This window comes from Sminthopsis crassicaudata, chromosome 5 (genome assembly GCF_048593235.1).
Source record: "Sminthopsis crassicaudata isolate SCR6 chromosome 5, ASM4859323v1, whole genome shotgun sequence".
Taxonomy (NCBI): Eukaryota; Metazoa; Chordata; class Mammalia; order Dasyuromorphia; family Dasyuridae; genus Sminthopsis; species Sminthopsis crassicaudata.
This window is the reverse complement of record NC_133621.1, coordinates 12,842,659-12,866,288: the sequence shown is the minus strand read 5'-3', so window position 1 is coordinate 12,866,288 and position 23,630 is coordinate 12,842,659. Positions and strand designations below refer to the sequence as shown.

At 39.2% G+C, this 23,630-nt stretch overlaps 1 protein-coding gene across 18 annotated transcripts in view; it reads right to left on the bottom strand.

Annotated features, from left to right (window-relative positions):
• The window catches only part of STK31 (serine/threonine kinase 31), a 70,270-nt gene extending 51,258 nt beyond the window's left edge, over nucleotides 1-19,012 (bottom strand). For 7 of the 18 annotated variants that reach the window (XM_074269022.1, XM_074269029.1, XM_074269033.1 and 4 more), the window contains exons 1-9: nucleotides 18,644-18,992; nucleotides 15,793-15,839; nucleotides 15,659-15,711; nucleotides 13,743-13,841; nucleotides 11,704-11,778; nucleotides 8,637-8,795; nucleotides 3,917-4,263; nucleotides 2,688-2,862; nucleotides 208-323 (exon numbers count right to left, since the gene is read on the bottom strand). In XM_074269022.1, coding sequence (XP_074125123.1) covers nucleotides 208-323; nucleotides 2,688-2,862; nucleotides 3,917-4,263; nucleotides 8,637-8,795; nucleotides 11,704-11,778; nucleotides 13,743-13,841; nucleotides 15,659-15,711; nucleotides 15,793-15,839; nucleotides 18,644-18,834 — 1,262 coding nt within the window. In that variant the 5' untranslated portion in view covers nucleotides 18,835-18,992. Of the gene's footprint in view, nucleotides 1-207; nucleotides 324-2,687; nucleotides 2,863-3,916; nucleotides 4,264-8,636; nucleotides 8,796-11,703; nucleotides 11,779-13,742; nucleotides 13,842-15,658; nucleotides 15,712-15,792; nucleotides 15,840-18,194; nucleotides 18,289-18,383; nucleotides 18,607-18,643 lie in introns of those variants that run through there. The other 11 variants (XM_074269021.1, XM_074269025.1, XM_074269030.1 and 8 more) reach the window with 8 other exon arrangements.
• Between the last annotated feature and the right edge of the window lie 4,618 nt (nucleotides 19,013-23,630).

Here is a 23,630-nt window from a genome sequence, read left to right as displayed (position 1 = left end):
AACCAAACGTGCTCCTCTGTCATAAGATCAATCACTGATAAGAAGGACAAATTCTCTTTTAAAGCTTCAGGAAATATTTGCTTTTTTGTTGGTGGTGGGTTTTGCTTTTAAGTCAGCGGGAGAAAGCAGAATCACATATCAAAAATCACATATCAAAGCCAAATTATAATGAGGATTTTCCTCTACTTTACGAGTGACTTCACCTACCTAACTTCTTTCAATATTTCAACTTTAGCAGCAAGACTTTTCATTCTTGTCCCTACATGGGTATGCAGAGTGTTTTCCAAATGTTTAGTAAGTTCCATGGAAGTCACTTTTGCTCGCTGAAAATAGGAAAAATGCTTATCAGTATGGTAATAACAGGATCACACAATTCTAAAACTGAAATGATTGGGTTCTTTTTATTAAAGAAAAAAGCATAGAGTTGGATTAGATACCATGTAGAACCCCAATGGCATAGGGAAAAACAAATAACTCTGCATGAGAAAGACAGAATCATCTTCATTTCAAATTCATGGCAGCTTGCAGGGAGAAGTCAAATCATTTTCCTCTTGATATAAAAATATGCCCTGACCTGTTCAAATGATCTTGTGATTATGAGAGCCATCTACTCCCAGAGAGGACTGTGGGAACTGAAGGTGGATTATAACAAAGCATTTTCACTCTTTGTTGTGATTTGTTTGGATTTTATTTTCTCTCTCTCTTTTTTTTTCACTTTTTGATCTGATTTTTCTTGTGCAGCAAGATAATTGTATAAATATGTATGCCTATATTGGATTTAACATATATTTTTATCCTGTTTCACATATATTGGATTACATGCCATCTAGGGGAGGGGATAAGAGTGGGGGGAAGGGGGGAAATTGGACCACAAGGTTTTTCAAGGATCAATGTTAAAAAAATTATCCTTGCATATGTTTTCAAAATAAAAATCTTCAATTAAAAAAATATGAAATATATGCCCCGAGACATAACTCTAAAGTTTCATCTTCCCTATGAGATCTATGCCAGTTTATACAATCAATAGAAGTGAATCAATAGAAGAGCAGGTACAACTTCCCTGCCTGTGCTATTCCAAATTATTGTCTACATTTGATTCTCTACAAGAAAGCAATGGTGTTATTAATATTAAATTATTTATATTTAGTTCTGGAATGTTGTTATATGATTTTTCCCAGAAGCTCTACCTTATAATGTTAAAATAAAGTTTGCAGTTCCATTTACAAACAAACAGAAGGTGGCACAGAAGCAGGTCTGAGTAGCTTATATAAGAGTTAACATTTGTCTCAGATAATCAAAGGTTAACTTGTATTTTTTTTTTTTACAAAGCGGCACATTTTAATATAGATTTACTTCAACGTTAGCATCTAGAAATGATATATCACAGATACATTAAAATGTTCATTGGAACACAAAGTTTTACAAAGGTAAATGTTGAAAACTATTTTTGCAAGTATTTGGAAAAATAAAAAGCTATTTAAAAAAATACAAGTGTTAGAGACAAAAATTCATTATTTGGCAAAAATTGTTAGAAAAGCTGGAAAAGTCTAGCAGAAACTAGGCACAAACCAACATCTTATATCATTTACCAAGATAAGGTTAAAATATATAAAAGACCAAAAATAAAGGGAGATATTTCAAAAAAAAAACTGAAGAACATGGAATTATTAAGCTGTCTATTTTGACCTATAAATACCACAATTAAGTCAGTTCCTCCAAGATGATTACAGAAAAAAGGAAAAGAACCTATATCTTTCTAAAAAAAAAAATTAGAACAGCTCTCTTTGTGGTAGCAAAGAACTGGAAATTGCAGAGATGCATGTCAATTAGGGAATGGCTGAAAAAGTTGTGATATTGTACTACTGTGCTATGTGAAATGATAAGCGCAATGATTTTAGAAAAAAAATGGAAAGACTTACACAAAACGAAGAACAACAAAATGAGTGGAAGCAAGAGAATTCTGTATACTTTATCAGCAATATTGTTTTAAGCCTTGAGCTGTCTAGTCTATTATAAATACCCAAATTAACTGCAAAGGACATATGAAGAAAGATGCTATCTGCATCCAGAGAAAGAACTGACATATACATACACACACACAGATATTTGTGTCTAATGATAACTATCTTAGGGCGGGGAAAAAGATTTTTAAAAGAAAGAAAATTACTTGATAACTTTGTTCTATATTTTAAAAGAATAGCAAGTTTAACAGGGCTGTAGTTTAAGATATAATCTTTTTTTCTATTCCACTTTGGTATGGAAATGTTTGTTTTATTACGTTCAAAATTTAAAAAAAAAAAAGTTAAAGTCAGCTCTCCCTTTGTTTCTCCAAAGTAGATTGTATTCCTCAAAAAGTCCAATTCCCATATAGAATATTTTCATTGAATAAAAGAATCATTGGTGTAATTTTCTTTCTACATAACTTGACTCTTAAGTCACATGTGTCATATGTGGAGCATATGGTGGGAATGAGGGCCTTTTTTTCCCCCATTAAATATGACAACTCTAGTCTTTAGTCAACTGCCTCTTTGAAATGGAATGGAAATGGAAAGAGAAGAGCATATTGTCCACATATTCCTAAGAAAATGATCCAACCTGAGAATCAGACTTCTCACAGTCCCAGACTACATTCTTCCTCAGAGGAAGAATGGGATGGGACTGGCAGGGCAGAGGGGCCCAAGTCGTACCTGTAGCTCCAGAGAAGTCTGCTCAACCTTCAGCTCTAGCTCTCGGTAACTCTCAAGCAAGGCCTCCTTCTCTGCTTTAAGCTTTTCATTCTCTTCAATTAGCTTCTGGTCCTGCTTGATTTTTTCTAGGCTGACATTTGATCCTAAATTAAAGTCACCAACAGCTAACCTTTCCCTGTTAAAAATGAGTAAGAAAAAATAAAGAATAAAAGGAAATTCATCTCAGTTTTCAAACCCAGAGACTTGAGATAAGGAGCCCCAAACCTTTCAACATTGTTCATAATAATACTTGTAACTGTGTCAAGGTGAATTTGGTGACTGATCCATCCTAAATATTAACTAGTCTACAACATACAGACATCTGGGGAGAAAAAACTGACTAAATTCTAGAACTAAAAATGATACTTAACAAAAAAAAAAAAAAACAAGCAAACAAACAAACAAAAAACATAAAGCAGTAGTACCTGCCGCCTCCAACTCCTACCTAAGAAGTATATACAGGAACCTCACAGTAACATGATAGAAAGTAGTTCTGCCATGGACTCTTCCACCAACGGAATTGAGAACTGAAGGCTCTCTCTACTATCTGCCTCTATCTTTTAAAGGTGGCAACTTATAGCCTGAGTCTCAAGGAGAACATCCTACAATGAGCAATCAATCCAAACCAGGCTTTCAGCTTCAGTGAGTTCCAATTTCATAAGTGGAAGCATTTTTCAAGAATATTTCATTTCACCATAATACATTAGAGATTCAAAAAATTGTTTCTATTTTTTTCTGAATAAAAATGGACAAATGAGGATAAAACATACTTATGCTTAAGGGAAAAAAAAGAAGAAACATTTCAACAAGGCCTTGTTTTCTACATCTGCCTTTGCAATTAAAGATTTAGTGATCTTTTAAAATAGTATTAGAGAATTGTAAGAATAATCAGTACCAATAAAAGTATCTTCATTCCAGAAGCCTCCCACATTACTCATTGCCTCTCTGATGGGGCCTTACAGATTTATTTATCACCTATTTATATCACCTATTTATAGGACATTTATATGTTATGTATTATATAATACATATTACATATTTTAATATATTGTAGGATATTTATAGGATAAGAAATAGACATCAAGGCTAGCATCAGGCTATGGAACTACAAGACCAGAACCTGTATACTCTGGCTTAGCAGAGTATCATCCCCTTATAGAAAAAACAGTCCCTTCCCACCAAAAACTTACTTTGGGAATGTGACAAGAGTTTTTGTCTTTAGGTCTGGGACCATTCGCCCATTGAAGCGGCCCTTTGGCCTAGTGAATGCTGACGGATTGGGCCTATGTCCCCAGAGGGGAATAGGGCTTTTGAGGTTTCCAAGGCCAAGCTGACCAGGGTCAGTTTTCTTCTCCTCGGGGATGTTATTGCTGGAAGGGAGTTTGCATTTCTCTGCATACCCCTTCTTGGCCACTTCTTCCCCAATATCCACGTTACCATACTCAGCCTGAGCGACAATTGTACCATCTTGGTATGTAGCTTTATGTCGCATTTTTATTTCCTTTTCAAAAATCAAGCTCCCCAAAAATGATCTGCCCTAGGAAAGACAGGAAAGAAGAGGGTCATTAAATTCTATGTTATGCCCATCTTCCTGGGGTCAGAGTCTCATAGAGCTTGGAGCCAGAAACAAACTGATTAGTTCACCTACTGCTAACTGTTCATTTTACACATGGACAAATTAAGGCAAATTGAGATGCCTCATCAAATCTAGAAAGTACAGGGCAGAAGCAGGATTTGAACTCAGGTTCTTCACACTCAACTCTAAAAGGATCTAAAGAGTTGAACACAACTAAACAACAACATGGCAGACATCCTGGTAGAGTTTGCCATATTCTTCTCCAGCTCATTTGACAAATACAGGAAACTGGGGCAAACAGTTATGAGTTCACATAGCTAGTCAGGTTCTGAAGCCACTTCTAAGATCTTCCCAACTCTGGGACCAGTGCTCTGGGCCCACACACACACACACACACACACACACACACACACACACACACACACACACACACATATATGTATATGTGTATATACATATATATATATGAATACCATTACATCTATAACACTATAATAATAATAATAATATGTTTTTCCCCTGAGGCTGGAGTTAAGTGACTTGCCCAGGGTCACACAGCTAGGAAGTGTTAAGTGTCTGAGACCAGATTTGAACTTGGGTCCTCCTGATTTCAAGGCTGGTGCTCTATCCACTGCGCCACTTAGCTGCCCCCATAATAACAATAATAATAATTCTTAACCAAAATGGCTTCAAGAAACAACAAATTTACTGCTAGGGAGTCACTAATACAGGAGGCCCAGGAATACAGTCCAGGCCTGGGATTCAGAAGTCATCCCCAGTGAGAACTATTTCTGCTCTGCCAGAAAGAATTAAATAACCAGCATGGAGAAGAGGATGTACTCTCATACAGTTCAGCATGTTGCACCACTTACTGAGGCAGCCAGTCACCTCTTCAAGCACAAGACTAAACATTTTACAACCTTCCTTAAGAAGGGTCAATAACTCTTATTCTGTGCAAGATCAGGCTCACTTGTCAGTTCTTATCATCCTTTCCTGATCTCCCAGGTTTCACACACTCTTATTTCATATAAAGTTACACTCAGACTCTGCACATAAACACTGCAGGGTATAACCTCTTCAAAGGCAGGGGTTGTTGCTGTGTCTCTATCTCTAGCACAAAGCATAAGCAAAGCATAAGTTTCTTTAATGAACATGGGCTGGGCAGCACTTTCCCCAATCTAAAGTGACTGAATCCTGGAAGTTTAATCCTCTTCAGCAGAATGAAGGTCTAAAATGCCTTCATGTGCCCATACCTAAAACTGTACCATTTCTTCCTCAGCAGCCACTCTAGAGATGTTGAGAGCTCTTGCCAATCCTTCAAAATGGGGAGAGATCCTTCAGCTCCCCTCACCTAACCCCAGAACAAGGGCAGGACAGTTGACTTTTCTAACAAAGAAGCTTTGCTCCTGAGGAATTTTTTTTTAATTCCTTTTAATGTTCTAGGAAGCCTAACTCCCTAGCTAATAATAGTCTGCACGGGTTAAATTGTCCATCCTAAGTCACATGGATATTGGTAAACTAATTTACTCCCATGTTCTCTGACTTTCAGTCCAATATTACCCTCACCACAGAAAGACAAGCACATCTACTTCTCCATCACCCACTAAAAGAACTTTAATAGTCCCATCATAGGATGCTGATGTAAGAATATAAGAAACATCTATTTAAGGATTTTTTTCTTTTTCATGTAAACAACTATTGAATCATCCCAATTTCTATAAAACTTAAACAAGAAAATACTATTTTATTAGCCCCTCTCAGTTTAGAGATATATTTTAAAGGCCTCATTTCTGTCTAATCTAATAAAAGAGTTTTTCCCTTGATCCTAAAACAATTCCAGAAATTAAATTCCAAAAGCAAAAGTTTCCTAGGATCTAGAAAGAAGATAAGATGTTAATACCTACCATAAGACTTGTCCAAAAATGAAACAGACTGTCTCAGAAAATAGTTTCTTCCCTTACAAGAGGCCTTTTAAAACCTAGATGATCACACTTCAGGGCTTGTCACAGATTACAATTAAAGCAAGGGTTAAGTTAGATGGCATGAAATTCCTTCCAATTCAGAGATTCTGTGACAAGTTTATCCCTTTCTCCAAAGTCAAACCTAGGGCAGTTCAAAAAGGATGCTGGGCTAACTCCTGCAAAGGCAGCCAGAATGACTGATTCTACACAAAGACTCCCACTCAACTCCTACTTCCTCCCCACTTTTCCTCTGCTTTCTTTTCTCCTTATACTAACTACTGCTTATACCCCCATTTTGTTTCCCCACTGGTGGCTATATTTATTAAGAGTTTATTTAGGCCCTCAAGTCTTAACAGAAGAAAATTTACTTCCTTACATCAGGTCTTCACATGGTAGCCACTGCTGAACCTCTTCACACCAATTCCCCTGTACTATCCTGATTTAGAAGGGAAGCTTTTAAAGATCGGGGCCTTTACATTTTGCATAACTGCTACAAAGCTAAGCAGAAATCAGAAATCCACAAAAAATACCTTTAAGCTAACATCATCCATGTAAGGGAAAAAACTGCTAAATAACATTTTTCCATGACACTCAAGTTCAAAAATGTCTCATGAAAAAAAAAAAAAAAAAAAAAAGCTATTGCCTAAACTCATTTCCTCATATAAAACCAATAAAATGAAGGTAGATCATCTATGAAGTCTATTCCAGCTCCAAAAATATGTGGTTTAAAATATATGGCAAGCATAAACAAATCTATACTCAGTAAATTCAAATTTTTATAGTACATAAGACTTTGCTCTTAAATCTCTCAATGACAAAATAATGAAGACTCTCAATTGTTGCTTAAGCTTACATTCAATCACACATGAACAACTATTTTCATTTAGATTTGATTCATTTCAGCATAGAGAAATGTTTCCTCTAATGATGACAGGGTTGCAAGGCTACTTTACATAAAACACCTGCAAGATTCTCAGGGAAAAAAACAGGTAATTACAGGTACCAGAAGGAATTTTAATTTTGTGTATTATGCTCTCAATTAAATTACTTTTCACACATACACACACACACACACACACACACACACACACACACACACACACACACACACACACACACCACTTTGCTAAGATGGAATTCCAAAACAAATAAACAGGTAATTTCATACTGAAAAAATCCCAACAATCATTGCAAAACAGAAAATTGGGGGGGGGGAGTTAGTCTGAACAGAGGTCTGAAATTACAATCTCCTTTCTTGGGTTAATATGTCATCACAACAAAATCCTAAAGAAATGAATAAGCTAGAATGTAATTAAGATACATTGCATTTGCTTGAAAACATCAGTCTGCCAATGGCCAAATCTCACTAATTCAGGTGTTACTAACTTTTAATTTAAAATACTAAAGAGGAGTGGAGTGGAAAGATTATCTTTGATCAAAGACATAAGACAGAAAAATTTATGGAGACAATACTTGAAATACTTCAGAGAATATATTTTTCATGCTATTGCAAATAAGAACTTTTATATATATATATATATATATATATATATATATTTGCAAATTGCAAAGAAATTACTTCCATATTTATTTAAACAACTATACTCAGATCTTTTCACAAGAAGTTACTTTTATTTCAAAACTTTATAATATATTCATGACATATTTCCGAAATTCAGTGAGATCAATCCTAACTCCACTTCAAAATAGAGAAGGGATAATTTCAAAGCACAGACTGAAATATTCCTCCTCCCCTTTATTTTGATATGGCTAATGGAGGAATGTATATTGTTCCACTATATATGTTTCTAGTGAGCTTTATTTTCCTTGCATTCTCAAATGACAGGAAAGAAAGAATGTGAACCCTAAAGTAAAATAAAATAAGATTTTAAAAATAACTGATTCAACAAATAAGCTTTAGGGAGTTGCCAAATGGTTTGCTCAGTCACAAAACTAGAAAGAATCAAGAGGAGAAACCAGACCCAAGTCTTCCATCTCAAAACCATCACTATTCACTAAACTATCCTTCATAATGAACCTTCCTCCTTCTATATTTTTATTAAACTTGAATCAGGATTTAAGAATGATTATCATGACAGGATAGAACTTTGCTTCTGAAGACTTTCTGAACTCCACAAACTATTGCTATCTGATGGTCAAACTGAAATTAAGATCTTACTATCCTACTTATTTTAAATTATTCATAATTCACAATTTTCAAACATTCAGACTAATCTTCCTCCTGGTTTAAAGTAATGAGGTTTTAATATACATTTATTTCACTGAGATTTTACCCACATACCCTGTTTTCCAAGGAAAATATTTCAACATCTAAAGTTTATTCCCTCACTTACATAAGGGAAATTGACTTGCCTGGTCAAACTGAGTAACTTCTTGTCCAGAAGGAATCTGTAGTCCCCAGAGTCTATATTTTTTTGCTACATCAGGAAATTGTAGATTCAAAGGAATCTCAACAATTTCGGAGCGATTTAGAATCTCTGTATTTCCATAGTCAATGTATCTTACCAGACACTATGAGAGAAACACAAAGGAGAGTCAAAATTCAAGTAGTTTATTTCCAGTCTTGAGAGAAAAATCAACATATTTATGTTTCCACTCTATCAATTATCTGTAAGCTTTATACTAAATCACATGGACCCTATTCCCTCAAACCTGGCACATCCTTTACTAAATATTTACTATAAGCCAGGCATCAAATGCTTTTAGAAATCAAGGTATGCTATAACTTCAAAATAAATGAAATCTAAGGCCCAAGAAATAAGTGATACTTCAGATGATATTTTTTCTATCTTTAAATGCAATTTTTAAAAATCTGGCATCTTTTAAAAAGGGATAATACAGGATTATATTGCAACAACAAACATAGGCCCAAGGATTCACTTCTACCTCCTACTCCAAATGTCACACAGCTATAATTATTCTGCTTTCTTTATTTCAGCATGGATGTAAATATGTTACTTTAAAGGAAGAATGAAAGAGGAAAGGAAATGCAACCAATTTCTATTAAATACCTACATTGTACAAAACACTGAACTAGATGCAAGGGATATCAAAAGAAAATGGAACATCCTGCCCTCAAGATGCTCAGTTTCCTGAGGATACACAACAAAATAATCCCAAGAGTTAAGAATGCACAGGGAGAGAAAGAGGAGAAAAATCTTGTAGGCCTCAGACAAAAGGTAGCATCTGAGGAACACTTTCAAAGAAGCTCATGGTTCTGAAAGATGGGAAAAGGATTAGGAAGCCTCCATATTATGCCAAAGACACAGAAGTTGCATGGGGAGAACCAGAAAGCCAATTTGAGCAGAACAGAAAGGAGGAATAATCTGAAATTAAATTGGAAAGAAGGCTGGGAGTCATGCTACAAACAGAGGAGTCTAAAATTTTGTGCTAGGGGTTAGTGCAAGTCAATGAAGATTGTGACATGGTCAAATTAATACCTGAGGAATATTTATTGGCAGCTAGGTAGAAGATATCTGTGGCAGACTAGATGGAAGTAGAAAAATTAGGAAGCTAGATGGGAGATGAAGGAATAATGTAAAGAATAAGTATAAAGGCTGTTGGGGAGGGAGACTGACCAGACTTGCAATGGGCAAAATAAAGAGGATAAAGGAGAATAAAGAACGGGGTGGGGATCAAAATCACAAACACCAGAGACTGCAAGTAGAAGGGTGTCCTTGACAAACACAGGGAAACTTGGGAAGGAATGAAAGAAGAGAAAGAAATAAGCACTTTCATTCATTTCACTCACAACCCCATTTGGGGGTTTTTTTGGCAGAGATAAGGAATGATTTTTGGCAGAGATACGGAGTTATTTGCCATTTCCTTCTCCAACTCTTCTTACAGATGAAAAAACTAAGGAAAACAGGGTTATGTGACTTGCCCACGGTCCCATAACTAGGAAGCATCTGAAGTCAAATTTGAATTCAGGAAAAATGAATCTCCATCCACTGAACCACCTAACATTTATTAAATACCTATTAATCATTCCCTCTGCTAAGTGCTTTACATATATTAACTCATTTGATCACCCTTCAATATATTTTACCCAAATATAAAGAAAACTATAAGTAGCAGAGTCAAAACCCAAGTTTAGCTCCAGAAACAAGAGAGGAAAAAAAGAAAGGAAAAAGGAAGGGTAGCAGCTATGAAAATAAACAGGAATTCTGTTTTGGAAAATGTTGTATTTTACATTCTGCTTATCCAGCATCCAGCTATGGTTGGTGAAGCAGGAATGAAGGTCTAGAGAGATAAAGAATCTCTTGATTTGAAAATCATCTGCATAGACTTGATATTTGAAACTCAAAGGAGCTAATGAGGACACCAACAGAAAGAATAGGAGGAAAAAAGAGGAACCAAGACAGAATCCTATTGCCTCACATATTTACGAGGCAAGATATAGGATTATTAATTAACAATTATATTAAGAAAAAATGGGCATATAGATAGAAAAACAGTAGTGTCACAGAAGTCAAGGGAAGATAGAGCAGCTCAAAGTCAGTATTATCAAATGCTGCAAAATATTACATAGAATAAAGAATGGGGGAGAGAGAAAGAACCCAAAAAATAGTAATTATTTACTTCCTACTCCAAATTATGATCAATTACACTCTGGGCCCTACATAGGATTCATATGTAATTTTGGACAACTTTTTCCTGACTCCAGAAACTTGGCTAGATCACTAATATTTGAAAATGCAGCTACATTTTATTTAAATTCTCTGAAAGCCAATTCCACAAGCTTGTTATTGACTTATTGAATATTGAATTGACTTTCAACGTTTTTCTTTACCACTACCTATTTAGGTACTAAACTATGAGGAACCAGTAATATGGAAACCAAAGTAGAAAACTACTCCTCCAAACCCCACCACCTCCATCACCAGCTACTGTTAATGTTCTTTTGCTCCCCAAATTACCTTGCAGTTACTTATCTGTATGTGCTTTCCATGTCTCTAATAAAATGCAAGCTCTTCAAAAGCAGGGCCTATTTCCCCCCAGCCTTTATATTCCTGCCTTTCATTTCATCAGTGTTTGCTAAACTGGTTACTGTTAGCCAGAGGCCCTCTTTCTACTCTTTCTTCTGCCTACCATTATCAATGAAGAGGGACAAGACCCCAAAGGGTTCTAGTCTTAATTCCCTCATTTTAGAAATGATGAGGAAACTAAGGTCCGAAGTGTTTTTAAATGGTTGGCTCCAGATCATATTCCTCTCTCTCTTCATTAACCAATTACATCTAACAGACATCATACAACTATTTCTACTACATAACTTTAAAAATTCAGAAACATTCTCAAAAGTACAAACCCTACTGACTGATTCTAAAGTTTAGTAACTACTGATGACCCTCCAAACCACTTCAGTTTTGCATCCCAGAGTTCATACATCGAAGCAAAGAGTGAAATATTTTTGTCCTGCCTTTTCATCGCTGATGACTTTCTGCACTTTGCATCTGTACCAGCACTTATCTTCCGAAAACAACCCAGCATAAATCTGCAAAAGAGAAAAATTAAACAAGATTATCAATCTATAAGCATTAAGTGATGTTGGGAAGACAAAGCTGAAAAATTTTTAAAGTCCCATTTTTAAGGAGCTCCCTTTCTATCAAGAGTCAGAATTAACATGAACATGTATAGGGAGACTCTAAAGTCTCAGTGCTGTTTTAAGCTTAGAAGAACACAAAGTCTTTTGGATACATCATATAACATTTTTGGTTAAGCAGCTTTCAATAAAAGAGACTATAGTCATTAATTGGTTATAGCTTTTTTTCTTTTTAACTCTGAAAATGCCATCAAGTCTAATTATAAAACTTGAGTTGTATCCAAAAAAGATTTACATACTTCACTAAAGTACTAATTTGTGCAGAATAAATCAGGTTAAAGGTCCTTAAATTACAACAGGTTATATCTTTCAGCTAGTTCTTTCCTGCTCTGAATATTTTTTCATTAAATAAAGTTACAAAAGGAAAAAAAAATCACAGTAGGATAAATTTATCCTTTTGAATACTTGAAATAAAGCAATTATCTGTCTCTTTCTTGTACTTATAAACTCAATGGCGAATCACCCAAACCACTGGGGAATACTTCCTGTCCCCTATATGGTTGGTTTTCTGGTTCAATCAGAAATATGCTTCCTATTGTGGGTAAAAATACCAAGGATTAACTCTGTACCTGAATTTGCAAGAATTATCCCAAGTAGTCCACAACAAAAGAGCAACACAAACATATAAGGCAAACAAAATACTTCGGAATAAATATAGAAACATATCTATTCCTTGTCCCACTCCAACTGTTTCCTGACTCACCCCTTCTCCCAGTGGTCAGGGATCCAAAATACTTTGCTCTGTCACTTGATAATGCACTCAGTGTCATGTTGTATTAGCACCTGACCTACCTCCTACCACACTCTCAAAGTCCTTATGCATGGACCAAGTCTTATCTGAAATCTATAAATCCTGCTTTCTCCTAGCAAGTTGATCTGCACACCAGAGTAATAATGTTTTATGAACTGGATTACCCAGAAGGGAGAGATTAATCAGGGATCCACAAAGACAAAATATTCATACAAATAATCCTTAATAGCTAGGTCATAATTATAAGCCAAAGTACAAAAGGCTCCAAATTGAACCTAATTTGGATGTTCCCAAATTAGAAAAAAAAATGCAATTTAACAAACATTTATTAAGTGCTTCCTAATTTGGAGGGAAAAGTAGGCCATTTTGATTGAAAGTTCACATACATGAAGGAGAGTAGGATGAAGTGAGATTTGAATTGGTTTGGAGCCAGCCAATCAAAGGCCTTAAATACTAAAATGAGGTGTTTGCATTTTATCCTAAAGACAGGAAGTATCCCAGAAAGGGTTTTCAACAAGAGATCGAGTGCCTCAGCAAGATTTTAACAACAGCCTGATTCTGAAGTGGAAGCCAGAAAGAAGATCAAATAATTAGGAAGCTATTAGAACAGTCCAATCTTGTGGTGATGAGAACCTTAGCACAAGAAAAGAAAAATAAATCCCTTAAGAGTTGTGGTTGAGAAGACACTTGGGTCTCTCTCCCTCATTTAACTTCAGAGCAGAGGACATCCAAATCTAAGAAATGGTTTGCTGTTATCTTCTAGTTGGTTTTTGCTGGGCTCTTTGCATGAATTGCTCTTTACATTGCAGGAGAAAGTACCCATATTATTGAGGTCAGCTCCAATAAAATATATACATGGTAAGAGTTTCTAATCATACTTTGCCCCACTTTTATGATACTCTAAATCATAGACTCTCCTTTGAGCACTTATAACAGACTTTTAGAGCTTTTAGAAGTGCAGTTCATACACATTTCTAAACATTAATATCAAAAATGTACTATCAATTCTAGAAATTAAGAAAACATGACTTCATATTCAGACAAAAAAGACGAAAACTAAGTTTATAAAGAATGAATGGAATAATTCAATCAAAAAATGGCTTACCTTGTTTAGGTCAGGATTCCCAAAGACTGAACTGGACTGAGGACAAACTTCAGCCAAAGCACAGCCTATCTTCACAATATCACGATTTCTATTAATACTCTAAGAAAGGATAAAAGTCATGGAATCAAAGAGCAGAAAGAAAAGCAAGAGATAAATGTATTAACTCTGATCTGACAAGTTTATGTTAATTGGCAGTCTTATTTTCTGTCACATTAAGTATTCTGGTAACTTTTAAACTATTTTTTCCTCTAGAATTGACAATTTCATTGCCATGGGAATTGCCCACACTATTACAGACTGCTTCTACAACTTGATAAATGGTCTTTGTGATTTGTTGTGGCCAAAAATATTCTATACCCCCTGTAGAGAACCTAGTGACCATCCCTCTGAATTGAGTTAGCCTCTACCTCAGGTCACAAGTGCTTGGCTTCCTGACCCATCCTTTTAAGTCTCTGATTTGGGATAAGACCTACCAGATCACGCACACCTTGCACTTTGAGAAACCAGGATCATCTCCATGCCATAATGAGGTACGGCAAGAAGACCTTAACCAAAATCAAGACAAAATAAAAACAACTAGTTCTTTGAAGATAAAGAGATTTTAAATGATGGACCAGATTTCTTAAGAGTCATTAGCAGAAGTTTCCTCACCCTCTACCTTCAATAGAATATTCTATGGACGTGGATGAAAAAGCTATTTCTTGGAAATTCTTCAAGTCCCATGGAATTCAAAGCCATTAATGTCCTATTCATTAAGCTCCTCAAAAACATTAATTTTTATTATAGCTTTTTATTTATCAGATATATGCATGGGTAATTTTTCAGTTTTGAAAATTGCAAAACCGTTTGTTCCAATAAAAACATTAATTTTTAACATAATAAAACTCTATGGATTAAGAAATCCCTTTTCTATCTCCTGGAAATAGTTGGAATCCAATACTATTGGTAAAGAAACATGACCAGAATTGTACATTCCTTGATATTCATTAATTCCAAATTCTAAATCCCATCAGTTCCAAAGTGACAAGAAACTGAAGGCTTCTTGTCCATCTAACACTCTTAACAAAAGCCTCCTTTACCTCTTCAATAAATAGCCATCCAGTTTTGATGGAAAATAAGGTGATGCTCACTCTATTCTACTGCACGTTGAAATATCTCTAATAGTAAATATTCCCTTATTTTCAGGCATAAATTGGCTTGTGTACCATCCATACATTGCTTCTGGTTATCTTTAGAGTACTCTAGAGGTGATCCTGGTTTCTACCAAGTTGTAGAAGCAATCTGTGGAAATACATCGTGATGAACTAGAAATCTAATCTCTCTTATTAGTAACATGCCTTTAGATACTTTAAGACAGCTTCTATATCCTAACCCTGCCTTCCCCGAGTTCTCTCTTTTTCATACTATACAAAAAAATCTAGTTTCTTTAACTATATTATATGGCATGAACTCTAGAGCTTTCAAAATAGCATCCAGAACTAAATCAGAACATTTCCAATGTAGTTTGAAGGGATACGATATAATTGTAAGTAGCTTCTCCATGGCCTCAGACACGTCAAACCAAAAAAATGCCTTAACTTCTAGGCTGCTAGATCACACTGTTAATTCATACTGAACCTCTAAATCTTTTTCAAAATGTTTATCTAGCCATGATTTCCCCACCTTTATCTGGGATTATAAAGACCATTCTTTTAACCCAAACATATGATTTTATGGTTTTTCTCTTTATTAAATTTCATCTTCTAAGAATCTAGTAACGGCTTTCATGAACTCTGACTCAGTGCACTGAGATATTAACATTAGAGGCCAATACATAACGGCTTTATCCAATAAACATTAGTGGTTGAACTTAATGCTTGACCCCCATATTTTTGTTTAAACAAAATAAGCCTTCAATGTCCAGGTGGCATTTTTACCTGCGCCCAAAATGTGACTGCATCTTCTACATGACTTCCAACCACATCCTCAACTGAAATCAAAATGACAGAAAAAATTAGAATTGATTCAACATTAATTTGCTCTTAAACATGAGAATTTGTATGATCAGTACCTTTATTATAAGTTATGTCTTCATCCATGTTGACAGCGCCTGAAAAACTGAAATTATTCAATATCTTGAATCATAGGATCATAAACTGAGATCCTAAAAAGACACTTCAGTAGTCATCTAGACCAACCCTTTCATTTTACAGATGAAAAATCTCATAGAAGGTAAATGACTTGCCCAAGATTATACAAATAATAAATAAGAGGCAGAATTCAAATCTATGAATTCTGAGATATCTGAAATTCTTTCATCTTTACTTCAGGCCCTGAATATTGTATTTCTTCTAGAATCCCATCTAAGGTCATTTTGGAAAGCTGACAGACTAAGGCTGGTCTCTGCCCTTGAAATCCAGAACATAAATTGTAGTCAACCTGTTTTCTGCACTGGCAGTTTTACCCCCTTGATCGAAGATTTATTTCACTGAATGGAGAGTGCAAATGTTTCCTGCTCCTTTACAAGACACCCTCTATTACTAAAGTTATATTTTATTTTGCTAAATATTCACTAGATTCTAGATAATTACATTAGCAGAGGGATACCTGACATCTTTTTCTAAAAAAAAAAAAAAAGAAAGAAAGAAAAAACTGTGATGAAATGGGAAAACCTTGGACTTGATCATCAGAAAGCCTGAAAAGGCAAATTTCCAGCTCTGCTACTTACGAGGTATGTGGGGAGGTATATACACACACACCCCTATATACATGTGGTGTGTGTGTGTTATTTATATATATGTATATATACACACACATACCTATAGATAGATAGGTATAGATATATCCAAGGAACCCCCCTAACCTCTGTAAGCATCCATTTCCTCACCTTAATTGGAGGGTAACAATGCTTCCACTATTTAACTCGTGTTGTTGTAAAGAAAATTTTGCAAACTACAATGTAAATTTTAGAGTTATTAAAATACCCCCCAGGTGGCACAGGCGATGAGATACACAAAGAAATCAGATCCTTAAAAATCTTAAATGACAACTTCGGAAGTGCCATGAGGAAAACATTAAAAAAATATTTTTTTAACTGGAACTATGGCTTAGGTCTTTATTGTTAAAAACTCTGAAATCAACAATGACAAAAGGGATCAAATATCCCCAATTTCTCTTTAAATATAATTGTTTTTCTCCCGTACTGAAAGCAAAGCTAATGGCTGACCAACTATTTCATCAGAAAAAAAATTAGAGGACATCATTCTTCTTAGCTCATCCTTGTCAAATTAAAATATAGTATCAATTATTTGGGACACAAAGGTCTGAGTAATTCTTACAAAGAAGCTAAAAACAACAAACTACAAATTCGGGGCGTTCTCTCATGTTGAGCCCCTAAAACAAGGTCCAAAGAAATGCCCACAAAGCTATGAGCCCTCGGTGCTAGCTGAGGAGAAAGAATTTAACTTAACTTTAATTTTCCTCAAACAGAAAACCAAAGGCTGCAGACTGAAACCGCATCCTTTCCACGGGCAGTTAAAAAAATCAGAGGCTCTGAATGCCGCGTTTCACGTGGAAATCGCCCACAGATACCAGTTCCTATACTTGCACCCGTGGGGCTTGGAAAATGTTTAAATCTTAAAAAACTAAACTGGGAAAAAATGTCATGGGGCCTTGTCCAACCAACCAATTAGATAATCAGACTGGAGGCGCGAGGATCCTAACATCCAGGGCCTGAACAGCGCTTCAGTTTTTGATGATATGTCAACGTGAGAGGAGAGAACGTGGATGTGAAGTCTGCTAACGAGCCCAGCGCCTGCCTGGCATTTCCTGGTGGCGCTTCGCTTTCCCCGTTAGTATAAACCCCTGTGTTGAGTGGAAGCGCTTCCTCCCGCAGCAGCCTCCTACAGCCTCCATCTGAGTGTGGTTTCCGCTGCTCCTACAAGGATTTTGTCATGAAACTACCAAAGGTGAAGCACGGGGCGATCCCGAGAGCTGGAGGGGCCCTTACCACAGCTGCCTGCTCACCCCATCCCGTGCAGAGGGGGAAAGTGGGCTCGGGCCGCGGACTAAGATTTGGAGGGACCTCGCCATTGGCTAGTCCCGTCCCTCACCGTACGGATGGGGAAAGTGGGCTCCGGGACGCGGACTAAGATTAGGAGGGACCTCGCCATTGGCTAGTCGGGCCCCCTCCCCCCCAGCAGACGGGGAAACCGAGGCTCGGGGAAGCTGGAGGACCAGAAGGCCCTCACTAGTGGTTAGTCCCCACCCTCCCAAACAGGAGGAAAAACTGAGCTCGGGACGCTGGGGGCGGGAGGGGCCTCGCCAGTGGCCAGCCCACCCCCACCCTGAGAGGAAAACCGAGGCTCGAGAAGCTGAAGGACCTCATTAGTGGCAGATTCTCCCCCTTCCCTAACAGGTGGGGGAACGGAGGCCAGAGAGGCCCTAAGTCAGCCTGAAGGCCAGAAGCCTTACCCGAGCAGCCCCTCCGCCCCCTCCCCGAACAAAGTGGGACACTGAGGCTGGGGCAAGGACACGTCACAGAGGAGGTCTAGGGCTAGCGGGGCCCGTGGAGAACCGCCAGGCCCCCACCCCCCACGGGACACGCGAGGACACCGAGGCCGGGGAGGGCCCGAGGAGCCTGGCACCCGCCGGGCCACGAACCTCTGGGCCCTTAGCTGGGCTGGTCCTTGCTCAGCAGACCCAGGGTCCATCACCGGCCTGTCCAGGGTGGCCTTGGCCAAGGGCCGGCTCCTCACCCGCTCCCTCCTGCCCTCACTCCCGCGGCTGCGGACACGACACCACAGGCGGCCCCCTCCCCCAGTTCCCGCTGGCCCAGTCGCCTGCCCGCTCTCAGGTGGCTCGCGCTGGCGCTCGCGCCCGCCCACGTGACCGCGCTCCGCCCCCGCCCCCGCCCCTCGCACCTCACGAGCGGCCACCACAGCCAGTTTTCCAGGCGGCGCCCTTTGCGCCTGCGCGTGGCAGCCCGGCAGTCGGGGGAAGAGAGCGGGAAGAGCACGTGGCGCGGCGGCCGCCCCGCCCTGCGCGAGGCTGCTTCGGGGGTCACCGCGGGCCGGGCGGGGCGGCACGCGGAGGAGGGAAGAAGGGCTTTCATAATTGCATGTACCCGGAGGAAAGCGGGATCTCGGGCTGAGCGTGGCCACGGACGGGAGAGTGGGATGGATCCCCCCGCCTTGGGCCGCGCCAGGCGCCGGCCAGGTCTGGCTTTCCTCGTGGCGCTCCGGGGGCTTTGAGAAAGCTGAGAAGTGAGCCCCTCCCCGCGCTGGGAGGAGAGCAGATAATAAACCCGCCTCCAGCAGGAGGCAGGAGATTAGCGCCCAGCTTCTCCGGACCCGTGATCCCGTGCACACCTCGCTACTGGGTGGGCGGGAGGCGGGACTGGCCCTCAGGGCAGCCCCTCCCCCTCCCGGCGCGCAGGACCGGCCCCTCCGCAGCCTACGCTTGCTCTTCCCACGTGGAGCTGCACCCCCCCCCCAAGCCTGGGCTTTTCCCGTGGCCTAGGGCCCTGTCCCTTCCGGCCGGTGCCCCTCGGTCATCCACTTGTCCCCGGGGCTCAGCAGGGGGCGTCCGCCCACCCCGTGGCTCCGCCCGGGGCCCAGTCTGGTCCACGCTTGCGGCTGTCCCTGAGGCTGATGGCAGCCCGCGGGTCCGAACATGGAGCCCCAAGTGTTGGGGGCCCGGCTTCAGACGGAGGGGGGGGAGGGGGGGCGAAAGAACTGGGGCCCTGGGAGCGAGCTCGGCCGGGCAGAGCCCCTGACCCGGGCCGGCTGCCCCAGTTACAAACCTCTCGTGGGGAAGAATTCACGTTAAAAGTAAATAAAATTAAAACGCCCGCTTCCCTGGGCCCCGGATGGAGACGTTTAAATGAGCTGCGTTTAAAGGGCTTTAAAACATCAAAAACAGTTGTGGGCCAACGAACAAAACTCCGAAAAGCTTTGGTGCTTTTTGTTTTTCCTAAGTGGAAAGATAAGCTTTGTTAGGGGCTAAAAAGTGGGGGGTCGCCCCCACCCCCCTCTTCCCCCACGGGAAAGCAATCAATTCTTTGATTAATTGGACTCACGCAGGCTAGTTCTTTTAAGAACCTGCTGGAAGCTCTTTCCATTCAATTCATTTTCTAAAAGACTGATAGCTCATAACTAAAACGAAACACTTAGATTACTTATGGATCTGCATGTTTGGGGCTCAGTAAATTCCGTAATGCTCCCTGGAAAATAAAATGCACCTGCCCACACTGAAAACGTACGTCCTTCTCTTCCTAACCTTAGTGGGTTTTCTTGGCAAAGGGACGGTAACGACTCAGTTTCCCTGGATTGTTACGCCCTGAATAAAGTGATTATGGCCACCCCCCCTTCCTGGCCATTAGGGCTGAGAGAATTAAAATCTCGAAGCTCTAACCACTTTACATTCCAAAGGGTCATAAAACTCAGGTGCCTTATCTCGGATGCCTGCGGGGGTTTGCCCCTCCGGTCTCCTGCCTTCAGCCTCCTTATCTTGACCCCCATCCTGTCAGGACTAAAGTTAGGATCCTTTCGGGGAGTGATGGCTTTACTCAGTGTTCTCCCCTCCCCCACCCCGCCCCTTGCCTTTGTTTCCCTTATAGCTGGAGCCCTATAAAAGGTCTGTGTCTCCACTGTTAGGGGGTGGGACCTCTTTTGGACAAGAGTGCTGACAGCTAGCCCAAATTAAATTAAAATATTAAAACCTGGTCTCTGCCTTGCCTCAGTTTCTCAGGCATTACAGGACAAGTGTGTTTTGCCATTTCGTTCTCCAGCTCTTTACAGATGAGGAACTGAGACCAAAGGGCCACTAAGCTAGGAAATATCAATTCAGGAAGATGTCTTCCTAGCTTCAGGCCCAGCACTGTATCCTCTATAGCTGCCCTACAACAAAGGTGGTTAGTTTCTAATTTAACTTGGTACTGCTTGGTGAGAGGAAGGAAAGAAGGGAGGGCAGATAGGTAAAAGGAAAATAAAAACAAATTTAATGCTTTGTAGTTATCTTCAGATGCTTCGGGAAGCCATATTGTGGCTCCCAAACAAACCAGTTACCAGATTTGGTTGAAATCTTGAAAAAGAAAAAAAAAAAGTCATTATTAACCCACACAAATATGAAATTATATTTGAGCTCAACAGACTCCAAAGAAGAAAAATTCTAAGAAAAAATATTCTCATTTTTGTCTATCAAACATTCAACCTTGGACAACTGTACTCATTTGGGAGGGGAAGAAAGGGGAAAGAAAGATGAATTCTGTTTTAAGGTCAATTTTATTAGATTTGTGTCCATTATTTCTATTATGTTTTTTTTTCTCAATTACACATAAAAGTCTTTTTTTTTTTTAATTCTGAGTTCCAAATTCTCTCTCTCTCTCTTTCCCATCCCTCCTACCTCAAGAAGGCAAGCAACTTGATTAAAGATGATTTACTCTCATTTTTAAAAAAAGATTTTGTGTAGGAAAAATTCACATTTCAAGGTTTAAAGCTAATATTTGATGGTGAAATTCTGACATCAGACAATCATATTTTATTGAATGAAAGCCAGTTTAAAAAAAAATTGGTAAAGGCATCACTCTTGTAATTTTTTTGTCCTATCCAAGTTAACAGACTCCAATCCACTCCCCATCAGATGAAGACACTCCGTTGAAAGTGATCCTCTTCTTGGATGTAAGCAGACAGTACAGAAGTCATAGGCCCCTTCAATCCCAGCAAAAGAAATAAGTTTGAGTGACTAATCTGCACAAGAGGTGGTCAGCAGAGCCCATGAAGTTTTAAGTCACAGTGGTCCTCAAACTTTTAAAATAGGGGGCCAGTTCACTGTCCCTCAGACTGTGGGAGGGCCGGAGTATGGTAAAAACAAAAGCTCAGGGGGCAGCTAGGTGGTGCAATAGATAGAGCACCAGGCCTGAATTCAGGAGGACCTGAGTTCAAATCTGGTCTCAGACACAACACTTCCTAGCTGTGTGATCCTGGGCAAGTCACTTAACCCCAGCCTCAGAAAAAACAAACAAACAAAAAAAAAGCTCACACTCTGTCTCCGCCCTCAGCCCATTTGTCATAACTGGCGGCCGCATAAATGTCCTCAGAGGGCTGCATCTGGCCTGAGGGCTGTAGTTTGAGAACCCCTGCTTTAAGACAAGGTTTTTTCCGAAGCACTTCCCTACTACCACCAGCAAGATAATAAATAACAAACATCAAATACTAAATGCCAAGCACTGGGTGTTTGGCTATTCCTTTACATGGACCTAGGAGAAAACCTTACAGGTTAAAAAAAAAAAACAACAACTGAGAAACACTGAAGCCCTTCCAGTCTGACCACCACAGTGATGAGAGCAAATTATCATCCCTAGATGAGTGTAGCCTACAGAGGCAGATCTGGGAAGTATTCTATAGGGTCAATAGAAGTTAGCCCAAGAGCTCTCACTGAGAAATCCAGAGCTTTCATTTCCTGTTTGGAAAGAAGCCTTAGAGCTGTGATAATGAAGCAATAAGAGAAAACCTCATGCCAGTCCTCGCTATTCAAGCCCCAGCTAACGACCGAAATCTGAAGCTGGAAGTGATAGAAATCTGCCCATTAATTAAGTCCATCATGTATACATATATATTTAATTAATACTTTAACATATTTAACATGTATTGGTCAACCTGCCATCTGGGAGGGGGGGAAGGAGGGGAAAATTTGGAACAAAAGGTTTGGCAATTGTCAATGCTGTAAAATTATACACGCATATATCTGGTAAATAAAAACTATAATTTTTTTTAAAAGTCCATTATGATGGTGAGAGCCATCTGTATCCAGAAAGAGGACCATGGGGACTGAATGTGGATCACCACAGATTTTCACTTGCTTTTTTCCCCTCCCACTTTTTCATTTTTGATCTGATTTTTCTTATGCATATAACTGTGTGAATATATTGTTTAACATATATTGGATAACTTACTATCTAGGGGAGAGGAGAGGATGGGAGGGAGAAAATTTGAAACACATGATTTTGCAAAAGTAAATGTTGAAAACTATCTTGCCATCTATTTTGAAGATAAAAAGCTATTTTTAAAAATCAAGTCCAGGAGATCCCTGGCCTACCCAGTGCCATCAAGGCTGCTATGATCTGTGCTGAGCAATCAGCCTGTCCAGATTTCCTGAGATAAACTACTTAAGATACACTGGGGTTCCACAACAATGAGAGGTCTCAAGTCACTTGTGGTTCTTCCATATGAGCCTCTCACCCCCATGGCTATCGTGTTGATATTTGGAAGAGGGGGAGGGGGAGGGAAGAATAGTGTGCTCTTGCTGGGCATGGGTGTTTATGGGAATCACAATAGTAGGGCTTCCATAGACCATGAAAATAAACTTTCTGAGATCCCACCCCCCCCCCACCAAGGATTATTGTAAGCTAGAAGAGTATCCCAGAGAGGAATGCTACAGAAAAGTATTGGCTGATTTTTTTTAGGAGGTGTGGTCTACTTCTCCATCAATGAATCCTTAGAAAACAATCTGCTGGGCCCCTTCCCAAAGCTTTTCCGGAATGATAGAACCTGCCACAGTCTAGTCTTCTAAAAGTAGATATTGGGGGAGACCAATTAACTATGTAAAATAAAATACTAAGTTTCTTTCTACTTAGCCCATTCCAGACCTTACCAAGAGGCTTAATTCTTGTCTACTTCCTAGCTATGTGATCCTGACCAAATCTATTTGCTTCAATTTCCTTCTCTTTAAAATGGGATTAATAATAGCACCCATTTCCCAAGATCGTTGTGAGGATCCAATGAGATGCTACTTATAGAGGACTTACTTAGCACAGAGCCTAGAACATTATTACATGGCTATTAGCAGTTCTTCTTCTTCATAGTCAGATCTCTTGATTTCTCTATTTCCCCTTAATAAGAAAAGAATCAG